Consider the following 11702-nt stretch of genomic DNA (forward strand, 5'->3'; position numbering starts at 1 on the left):
TATCTGCTTAAGTTCACAGAATGTTAATTGCAATGTCAACACTCGTGGGCATGGCGATACTGGCAACAAGGTCGGGGATTATCACGGCTTGTCCCACACCACAGAATGGACGTTGGTACAGCACGGACAGTGCCGAACATAACACAAAATGTGGAATGCTAAATATAACAGTAGGAGATCAAGTGAATTTGAATTGTGGTAAGGGTTTGCTTCAGATTGGATGCGTAAGTGTCAGGGATATGACACGTACGGGCAGATGGTGGGGGCTGTTCAGGAAAGCTGGCTGTTATGTTAAGTTTCCAAATTTAACGACAGTGTTTTAAACATAACGATTGGGCAGAGGAGTTCAATTTTGTTTGTGAAACATAGAGTTATGTTTATGTATCAAGCTTGATAATGTGTGCATCTATGATTGCTCATTCCCACCTTAAGAATTCTAAATAGAACATTTGTGGCCCAAACGATAATGATGTGTTGACTTGGGCAAATAGCGATGGCAGATGGACATGGGAGATATGCCCTAGAGAGAAGATTAGTACCACTATCCAGCCACTTCCCATGACTGTATCAACAATCTGAGCAGAGGCAATTGGTGCAAACTGTCCAACTTGTACAGGCCCCACCTTCGCCAGAAACTGATATGCCATAGCTTCCAACCTTAAAGTCTCACGAACTCGGACAGTCCGCTTCTACCACCTCCCCAAAATCCACAAACAGGACTGTCCCGGTAGACCTATCATGTCAGCCTGCTCCTGCCCCACAGAACTCATTTCTTCCTATGTTGACTCTGTTCTCCCTCCCCTTGTCCAGTCTCTTCCCACCTACGCCTGCGATGCCTCTGATGCCCTACATCATATCAACAATTTCCAGTTCCCTGGCCCTAACTGCATCCTCTTCACCATGAACATCCAATCCCTCTACACCTCAGTCCCCCACCAGGATGGTCTGAGGGCTCTCCACTTCTTCCTTGAACAGAGGCGCGAACAATCCCCATCCACCACCACTCTCCTCCGCCTGGCTGAACTTGTTCTCTCAGTGAACAATTTCTCCTTAAACTCCTCTCACTTCCTCCAAATATGGGTACCCACATGGACCCCAATTATGCCTGCCTCTTTATGAGGCATATGGAACATTCCTTGATCCAGTCCTACTCAGGCCCCCTCCCACAACTCTTTCTCCAGTACATCAATGACTCTTTCGGTGCCACTTCATGGTCTCACCTGCTCCAAACACACCACCCCCCCCCCCCCCCCACCCCCCCCCCCCCCTGCCCCCCCCCCCACCCCGCCACCATCTCTTTCACATGGTCCAACAATGACACTTCCCTTCCCTCAACCGTGTCTGACCTATCTCCTGTGCCTCTGCCCTCACACCTTCCTCTCCCTTCCAGAACTATGATAGGGTCCCCCTTGTCCTCACTTTTCACCCCACCAGCCTCCATATTCAAAGGATCATCCTCCATCATTTCCGCCAACTCCAGCATGATGCCACCACCAAACACATCTTCCCTCCCTTTACCCTCTGCCGACATTCCATAGGGACTGTTCCCTCTGGGACACCTGAGTCCACCCCTCCATCACCCCCTATACCTCATCCCCCTCCCACGGCATCTTCCCATGCATTCGCAGAAGTGCAACACCTGCCCCTTTACTTCACCCCTCCTCACCGTCCAAGGGCCCAAACACTCCCTTCAACTGAAGCAGAGCTTCACTTGCTCTTCCCTCAATTTCGTCTACAGCATTCGTTGCTCCCAATGCAGTCTCATCTGCATTAAGGAGACCAAACGCAGACTCGGTCACCACTTTGGGGAACACCTTCGGTCTGTCTGCAAGCATTACCCAGACCTTCCTGTAGATTGCCATTTCAACACTCCACCCTGCTCTCATGTCCACATGTCTGTCCTTGACCTGCTGCAATGTTCCAGTGAAGCTCAACGCAAACTGAAGGAACAGCACCTCATCTTCCGATCAGGCACTTTACAGCCTTCTGAACTTAACATTGAGTTCAACAGCTTCAGATCATGAACTCAGTCCTCCATCCTCATCCACTTTTGATTCCCCTTTTATCAAATATTTATTTTTTTATTTTTAAATATACATTTTTCCCTTCCACCTATTTCTATTATCATTTTAAAAAATTTATTTCCATTCATTGTTTTCCCCCACCTTGTAGCCTATTTTGATCTTTGCTCCAACACCATCCCCTCCCACCGCCCCACCCCACACCACACACACTCGGGTCATCTGTCACTTGCTCGTTCTGCTTTCTACTCCTAATGTCACTATCAACACCTCCTTTAGCCAGTATCACACCATCAACACCCCTTTGACCTTTTGTTTATGACACCTTTTGCAATTTCTCCTTTCCCTCCACCTATCACTGGCCTTCTATTCAGCTTCACCTGTCCCACCCCACCTTATACAGTATATATTACACCACATTTCTACTTCTCTTTAGTTCTGAAGAAGGGTCATCTGGACTCGAAACGTTAACTCTGTCTTTCTCTCCACAGATGCTGTCAGACCTGCTGAGTTTTTCCAGCAATTTTTGTTTTTGTTTGAGTTGCTAGATCTGTTCAAAATCTTTGACAGGGGGAGGTGGTGGCGTAGTGATATTGTCACTGGGCTGGTATTCCAGAAACCCAGGTTAATGCTCTGGGGACTCGGGTTTGAATTCCACCCCGCTGGATGTTGGAATTTCAGTTCAATAAAAATCTAGAATTAAAAGTCTGATGATGACCATGAAACCATTGCCAATTGTTTTAAAAACCCATCTGGTTCACTAATGCCCTTTCGGGAAGGAAATCTACCATCCTCACCTGATCTGGCCTACATGTGACTCCAGACCCACAGCAGTGTGGTTCACTCTTAAAAATGCTCTCTGAACAAGGCAATTAGGGATGGGCAATAAATGCTTGCCAGTGACACTCACATCCCAAGAACAAATAAATAAAAGCTTGCAGAGGATGAGGTCAAGTATGTTTTTCCCTCTTGTTGGTTCCCTCACCACCTGCCGCAGGCCCAGTCTATCAGCTATGTCATTTAGGACTCAGCCACCTCTGTCAGTTGTGGTGCTACCAAGACACTCTTGGTGATGGACAGTGACGTCCCCCATCCAGAGTACATTCTGCACCCTTGCCAGCCTCAGTGCTTACTCCAAGTGGTGTTCAACATGGCAGAGCGCTGATTCATCAGCTGAGGGAAGGTGGTATGTGGTAATCATCAGGACGTTTCCTTGTCCATGTTTAACCTGATGCCATGAGACTTCATGGGGTCCAGAGTCTATGTTGAGGACTCCCAGGGTAACTTCCTCCTGAGTGTATAACACTGTGCCATCACCTCTGCTGGGTCTGTCCAAACATTGGGACAGGACATACCCAAGGATGGTGATGGGGACCTTATCTGTAAGGCATGATTCCTTGAGCATGACAATGTCAGGCTGTTGGTTGACTAGTCTGTGAGACAGCTCTCACAATTTTGGCACTAGCCCCCAGATGTTAGTGAGGAGGACTTTGCAGGGTCGACAGGGCTAAGTTTGCCATTGTCGTTTTTGATGCCCAGGTCGATTCCAGGTAGTCTGCCTGATTTCATTCCTTTTTTGAGATCTTGTAGTGGTTTAATACAAGTGAGTGGCTTGCTTGGTCATTTCAGAGGGCTTTTAACAGTCAACCACATTGCTGTAGGTCTGGAGTCACATGCAGGCCAGACCAGGTAAGGATGGCAGATTTCCTTCCCTGAAGGAGCCCCAGCAAAACTGCAGCCAATGGAAATCAGGGGAAAGCTCTCTTCTGGTTGGAGTCATGCCTAGCACAAATGAAAGATGGTTGTGCTGGTTGGAGGTCAATCATCTCAGTCCCAAGACAATGTTGCAGGAGTTTCCCATAATAGTGTCCTAGGCCCAACCACCTTCAGCAGCTTCATCAATGGCCTTCCTTCCATCATAAAGACAGAACTGGGGATGTTCGCTGATGATTGCACAATGTTCAGCACCATTCGCGACTCCTCAGATACTGAAGTAGTCCATGTCCAAATGCAGCAAAACCCGAACAATATCCAGCCTTGCCCTGATAAATGGCAATTAACATTCGTGCCACACAGGTGCCAGGTAATGATCATCTCCAACAAGAGAGAATCTAACAGTCTCCCCTTGACATTCAATGGCATTGCCATCACTGAATCCCCCACTATCAACATCCTGGTAGTTAATATTGAACAGAATCTGTACTGGACCAGCCATGTAAATGCTGTGGCTACAAGAGCAGGTCAGAGATTTGGAATTCTGCAGAGAGTAACTCACCACCTGACTCCCCAAAGCCTGTCCACCATCAGCAATGCACAATTCAGGAGTGTGATGGAATATTCCCCACTTGCCTGGATGAGTGCAGCTTCCACAACACTTAAGGAGCTCAACCCCATCCAGGACAAAGCAGCCTGCTTGAATGTCATCCCATCCACCATGTTCAACATTCACTCCCTCTATCACAGTGGCCACAGTGTGTACCATTTGCAAGATGCACTGCAGGAAATCACAAAGGCTCCTTCAACAGCATATTCCAAACCTGTCACCTCTACCACCTAGAAATCAATGGCAGCACATACATGGGAACATCACCACCTGCAAATTACCCTCCAAGTCACACATCATTCTACCTTGGAAATATATCGCCTTTCCATCACTGTCGCTAGGTCAAAAGCCTGGGACTCCTTCCCTAATCGCAATGTCTACCTATAACACTTTGACTGCAGCGTTTAAAGTAGGCAGCTCATCACCACCTTGTCAAAGGTAATTAGGGATGGGCAATAAATGTTGGCCCCGCCAGTGACGCTCACATCCCATGAATAATTTTTAAGAAGTCACGTAATTACACTTTTTGGCTAAATCTCTCATTTAGTTTGATATAAAATCCTCTCGAGAACTGGTGGTCATATTCCTCAATTTACAGCTGCGAGTCAAAACATAAAATTGAAAATGTAGGTTATGACAATTGTTTAAAGTTTCCCTCTGGTATTTTAAATAACTCAATATTTAAAAGCTGCTGTGTCATAACACATCCAACATCTCACCATTATTTATCAGGCTGGAGGAGAAGGTTGGATATAACAGGAGGGAACAAGGGACCATCAGAGAACCCCCCTCCACCCAGCACCGATCTCCAAATTTTAGGCCCAAGCCTAATCCGAGAGAGATTGGGAGAGAGGAATTGGGAGATCTCAACAAGCTCAGCACTAACACCAGCCTTTTCATCTTGGACCAGACAAAGTGATGTTCTGGATCCGTATTCCTGCTGTGTTTTGGACACCATGCATCATGTGACTTTTTGTTCTTTACTCTCTCATGGTGCGTGTGCATTGCTGACATTTGTTGCCCATCCTCAATTGCTCATGAACCAAGTGGCTCTCTGGGCCATTTCAGAGGGCAACTAAGAGTGAACCACATTGCTGTGGGTCTGGAGTCACACGCAAGCCAGACCAGCCAGACCAGGTAAGGGTGGCAGATTTCCTTCCCTAAAGGGTATTGGTGAAGAGGATGGGCTTTTATGACAATTGATGGTAGTTTCATGGTCACCATTACTGAGACTAGTTTTATATTACAGATTTATTAATTGAATTTAAATTCCACCAGCTGCCATGGTGGGATTTGAACCCATGTCGCCAGTGCATTCGCACTATGACACCATCTTCCCTTAAGTGGAGAGGGCTGTGCAGCAACAGGTAAATACTGTACCTCAGAAATCATTTATAATGCTCAAATCCTGAGCATTGTTACACATAAGCACCAATACATCAAGTGTGCTCATATAGTTTAAATGTTATTAGTTTCTCAGCTGCTTAATGATCCTCAGTGTGATCCACTCACTCCAGCTTTCCCACTAGACTGGGATCTGCAGATCATAGAAGATTAGAGAAAGGCCATTCAGTTCATCGGGCCTGTGTCAGCCCTTTAAATTAGCCCCAATGTTTTCCCATGGCCCTGAAATCTTCTCTGTTTCAAATAATTATGCAATTCTGTTTAAATTATTTATGAATCTGTGTTCAGGCAATACCTTGTAACTACCAGCCGTATAAAATGATGACCCTTCTACCTCCCCTACAAACACCCTCCCCCCACAATCCAACATTCTCGCTAGCATCATGAATCTGTGTCGTGTGTTTAGCTGCCAGTGGAAAGTGTGCAGGAGTGGGAGTTATGTGGGCAGGGACATTAAATAGTGGGCAGCAGACCCCTGTTGGACAATGCAGCCCCTGGGTGAGAGAGGAGGTTGCTGCTCTGTGCTTTCAACATGTGTTCGGTGCCTTCCCGAATGAACCTTCTCCATTTTGGTTGGTCACAAGCCAGGGTCTCCCATGGAATCAGTTGATCTCTTCAGGGATTCTTTGAGGATGTCCCTAAAGCGTTTCCGCTGTCCTCTCGGGAGTCTCCTGCTGTGACTGAGTTCCGAGTAGAGCAGTTGCTTTAAGAGTCTGGTGTTCACACAGGAACATCATGCCTCACCCAGCAGAGCTAGTTTTGAGTGATTAGTGCCTCGATGCTGGGCATGTTGGCTTCGGAAAGGACACTGCCTTTTTTACCACCAGATTTGGAGGATCTTGCGAAGGCTTCACCTGCGCTACTTCTCCAGTGCTTTGGCCTACCTGTAGGTTGTCCAAGTCTCCAAGGCATATTGGAGTGCGGGGGTCACTGCTGCCCAGTAAACCTCTGGACAGAGATAAAAACAAAAAAACTGCGGATGCTGGAAGTCCAAAACAAAAACAGAATTGCCTGGAAAAACTCAGCAGTTCTGGCAGCATCGGCGGAGAAGAAAAGAGTTGACGTTTCGAGTCCTCATGAACCTGCGACAGAACTTGAGTTCGAGTCCAAGAAAGAGTTGAAGTATAAGCTGGTTTAAGCTGTGTGGGGGGGGGCGGAGAGAGAGAGAGAAGTGGAGGGGGGTGTGGTTGTAGGGACAAACAAGCAGTGATAGAAGCAGATCATCAAAAGATGTCAACAACAATAGAACAAAAGAACACATAGGTGTTAAAGTTGGTGATATTATCTAAACGAATGTGCTAATTAAGAATGAATGGTAGGGCACTCAAGGTATAGCTCTAGTGGGGTTGGGGCGAGCATAAAAGATTTTAAGATATTTAAAAATAATGGAAATAGGTGGGAAAAGAAAAATCTATATTATTTATTGGAAAAAAAAGGAAGGGGGAAACAGAAAGGGGGTGGGGATGGGGGAGGGAGCTCACGACCTAAAGTTGTTGAATTCAATATTCAGTCCGGAAGGCTATAAAGTGCCTAGTCAGAAGATGAGGTGTTGTTCCTCCAGTTTGCATTGGGCTTCACTGGAACAATGCAGCAAGCCAAGGACAGACATGTGGGCAAGAGAGCAGGGTGGAGTGTTAAAATGGCAAGTGACAGGGAGGTTTGGGTCATTCTTGCGGACAGAGCGCAGATGTTCTGCAAAGCGGTCGCCCAGTTTACGTTTGGTCTCTCCAATGTATTGGAGACCACATTAGGAGCAACGAATGCAGTAGACTAAGTTGGGGGAAATGCAAGTGAAATGCTGCTTCACTTGAAAGGAGTGTTTGGGTCCTTGAACGGTGAGGAGAGAGGAAGTGAAGGGGCAGGTGTTGCATCTTTTGCATGGGCATGGGGTGGTGCCATAGGAGGGGGTTGAGGAGTAGGGGGTGATGGAGGAGTGGACCAGGGTGTCCCGGAAGGAGCGATCCCTATGGAATGCCGATAGGTGGGGTGAAGGGAAGATGTGTTTGGTGGTGGCATCATGCTGCAGTTGGCGGAAATGGCGGAGGATGATCCTTTGAATGCGGAGGCTGGTGGGGTGATAAGTGAGGACAAGGGTGACCCTATCATGTTTCTGGGAGGGAGGAGAAGGCATGAGGGCAGATGCATGGGAGATGGGCCGGACATGGTTGAGGGCCTTGTCAACGACCATGGGTGGAAAACCTCGGTTAAGGAAGAAGGAGGACATGTCAGAGGAACTGTTTTTGAAGGTGGCATCATCGGAACAGATGCGACGGAGGCGAAGGAACTGAGAGAATGGGATGGAGTCCTTACAGGAAGCGGGGTGTTAGGAGCTGTAGTCGAGGTAGCTGTGGAAGTTGGTGGGTTTGTAATGGATATTGGTGGACAGTCTATCACCAGAGATTGAGACAGAGAGATCAAGGAAGGGAAGGGAAGTGTCAGAGATGGACCATGTGAAAATGATGGAGGGGTGGAGATTGGAAGCAAAATTAATAAATTTTTCCAAGTCCCGACAAGAACATGAAGCGGCACTGAAGTAATCATCGATGTACCGGAGAAAGAGTTGTGGAAGGGGGCCGGAGTAGGACTGGAACAAGGAATGTTCCACATACCCCAAAAAGAGACAGGCATAGCTGGGGCCCATGCGGGTATCCATAGCCACACCTTTTATTTGGAGGAAGTGAGAGGAGTTGAAGGAGAAATTGTTCAGCGTGAGAACAAGTTCAGCCAGACGGAGGAGAGTAGTGGTGGATGGGGATTGTTCGGGCCTCTGTTCGAGGAAGAAGCTAAGGCCCTCAGACCATCCTGGTGGGGGATGGAGGTGTAGAGGGATTGGACGTCCATGGTGAAGAGGAAGCGGTTGGGGCCAGGGAACTGGAAATTGTTGATGTGACGTAAGGTGTCAGAGGAATCACGGATGTAGGTGGGAAGGGACTGGACAAGGGGAGAGAGAAGGGAGTCAAGATAACGAGAAATGAGTTCTGTGGGGCAGGAGCAAGCTGAGATGATCAGTCTACCGGGGCAGTTCTGTTTGTGGATGTTGGGTAGGAGATAGAAGCGGGCCGTCCGAGGTTGGGCGACTATCAGGTTGGAAGCTGTGGGAGGAAGATCCCCAGAGGAGATGAGGTCAGTGACAGTCCTGGAAACAATGGCTTGATGTTCAGTGGTGGGGTCATGGTCCAGGGAGAGGTAGGAGGAAGTGTCTGCGAGTTGACGCTCAGCCTCCGCGAGGTAGAGGTCAGTGCGCCAGACAACAACAGCACCACTCTTGTCAACGGGTTTGATGACAATGTCAGGGTTGGACCTGAGAGAATGGAGTGCAGTAAGTTCAGAGAGAGACAGCTTAGAATGGGTGAGAGGAGCAGAGAAATTGAGACGACTAATGTCGCGCTGACAGTTCTCAATGAAAAGATCAAGAGAAGGTAAGAATCCAGAGGGAGGGGTCCAGGTGGAGGGAGAATATTGGAGATGGGTAAAAGGATCCGTTGAACTGGGAGAGGACTCCTGCCCAAAGAAGTGAGCCCGGAGACGAAGACGGCGGAAGAAGAGTTCAGCATCATGCCGAGCCCGAAATTCATTGAGGTGAGGGCGTAAGGGTATGAAACTAAGTCCTTTGCTGAGCACTGAACATTCAGCGTTGGAGAAGGGAAGGTCAGGGGGTATAGTGAATACACGGCTGGGGTTGGGATTGGAAGATGGGGTGGGGACGGAGGGACAGGCCGGGGTGGAGGGTCCTAGATGGGGGTTGGTGTCGATGAGTTGTTGGAGCTTGCGTTCCTTAGCACTTGAGAGAAAGAGAAAAAGTTTCTTGTTGAGGCGTCGGATGAGCCGAAAAATAAAATGAAACTGAGGGTACGCACAGCTTTGATAAAGGGTACGGCAGTGCTGCTGGAGGGAGAGGTCGAGTGTGTTCATATGGCGGCGCATGGCACTGAGTGTGGATTTCAGAATGTGACGGGAACAGCAGTCCGAGAAACGTTTTATGTCCCGGAGATACCTGTAATCCTGGGTGGGTTCGAAACATGAGGGGTGGAATTTCAGTTGAAATCCACGTGGGGTAAGTCGGAGACGGAGACAGTCACTGAGAAAGGAGATATGGCTGTGAAAGCGGGTTTTAGTAAACACCTTGTCAAACACCAGGAGGGAAATGGAAAGCAATGAAGGTGAGCAAGGCAAAAGAGAGGTATGGAAATCTTGTCGCAGAAAAGAACAGAACTTCTTCAAGGAGGTAGGCATTTCTTGAAGAGCAGTGGCAGTCAATTAAACACAGAGATAAAAACAAAAAAACTGCGGATGCTGGAAATCCAAAACAAAAACAGAATTACCTGGAAAAACTCAGCAGGTCTGGCAGCATCGGCGGAGAAGAAAAGACTTGACGTTTCGAGTCCTCATGACCCTTCGACAGAACTTGAGTTCGAGTCCAAGAAAGAGTTGAAATATAAGCTGGTTTAAGGTGTGTGTTGGGGGGGGGGGGGGGGCGGAGAGAGAGAGAGAGAGAGAGAAGTGGAGTGGGGGTGTGGTTGTAGGGACAAACAAGCAGTGATAGAAGCAGATCATCAAAAGATGTCAACAACAATAGAACAAAAGACTCTGGACAGGTCTGACAGTTGGAATCACCCATCCTCCCTGAGGCTGAGTCGCCAAATGTCTGCGGTTCTCTGTCCGGAAACACCCAGCGCTCCTGCTAATATAAAGTGACATTTTCAGCAGCTGAAAGCAGACTCGTCTTGAACGGCAGCGAAACCCATTTCAAACCACGTTCAACCGTTCGTGGCTCCTCTTTAGGCTCAGAGGAAAGTCCCGAACACTTTTATCCGGAGCTGCATGTGCGCTACACTGAATGGAGCACAAGACAGAAATCCCTCCATTCCTGACCACCACACACAAACTTGGAGTCGGGGAGAGAGACCCAGCTTCACTCGCAACCCACACAACTGATCCATTGCACTGATCATGATGGAGCTAAATACATCCGTACTCACACTCACCTGCAAAGAGAATCGGAGAAGGGGCGGAAGCTCATTTCTCCTGGTGGAGTTTTGAAGTGGACAAGGATCAGAAAGCGGGAGAGAGAGAGGGAGGAGGTACCGATGGATAATTCGTCAGCAACCTCAGCTCCGTGATCGAACACTAGGCGATTTTTTTTAACTCTCCCGCTTTCCAGGACAACTCCCGCTACGGAAATTTCAAATTCTCCCATGATATTCAGACCCTGGTTGAAGCCTATCAAAGCTCGGTCTGTGATGGGAGGGAACCAGAATTCCGGGTGTTGGGGGCACCTTCCAATACAAACAGGAGATCATGTACGCGGTGCTCGTCCTTGCTCCGGGTGTCGATTTATTCGGTGATTGTCCCCTAATTGCCCATGATCCTGATGCGGTTGTGGCTCTTTCTGACCAGGGCTGGAAGTGGAGACCCTATTCAACATGTGCTGGTCAGCCAAATTCCCGCTATCGCCGCTGGGATCAGGTGAGTTTTGCTTTCTACCTGCCCAGGAATAACCAGGAATTTAAGATGCCGGATATTGATCTGCCTGTTACATATTGTGGGGTAGGAACAATGAATCTGTCTGGTTCTGACCCGATCGAAGAAGAGGAATTCAAGCGGCGCAGAGATGAATTGTTCGAGATCCACAAAAACCGGCGGAAGGGACCAAAATCAAACTAGAAAATGTCAAACCTGAATCTGGGGAAAGAAAAGCCAAGTTATCGCCAGATCAGGACTGAGACACAAGAGCCCAATCACTGGACATCTCAGCATTCATCACCAAAACTTTAAAAAAAAACTTCTTTCTAATTCCAACCCTTCATCTTTATCCTGCTGCTGACTGTAATCATTAAAAGGGGGAGGGGGAACAGTTCCAGCCCCGATGTGAGTGTGTCCGCGGAATAGTGAACTGGATTCACCGGAGAGTGTCTGTGAATATTCACAACAGGCTGCAGACGCCTGAACAATTC

At 48.1% G+C, this 11702-nt stretch overlaps 1 protein-coding gene across 2 annotated transcripts in view; it reads right to left on the minus strand.

Moving 5' to 3' along the window:
• Positions 1-10794, minus strand: part of LOC121289987 (LIM domain-binding protein 1-A-like) — a 58598-nt gene extending 47804 nt beyond the window's left edge. For both annotated transcript variants that reach the window (XM_041210081.1, XM_041210080.1), the window contains exon 1: positions 10734-10794. In XM_041210081.1, coding sequence (XP_041066015.1) covers positions 10734-10768 — 35 coding nt within the window. In that variant the 5' untranslated portion in view covers positions 10769-10794. The remainder of the gene's footprint in view (positions 1-10733) is intronic.
• Between the last annotated feature and the right edge of the window lie 908 nt (positions 10795-11702).

This window comes from Carcharodon carcharias, chromosome 17, assembly GCF_017639515.1.
Source record: "Carcharodon carcharias isolate sCarCar2 chromosome 17, sCarCar2.pri, whole genome shotgun sequence".
Lineage (NCBI taxonomy): Eukaryota > Metazoa > Chordata > Chondrichthyes > Lamniformes > Lamnidae > Carcharodon > Carcharodon carcharias.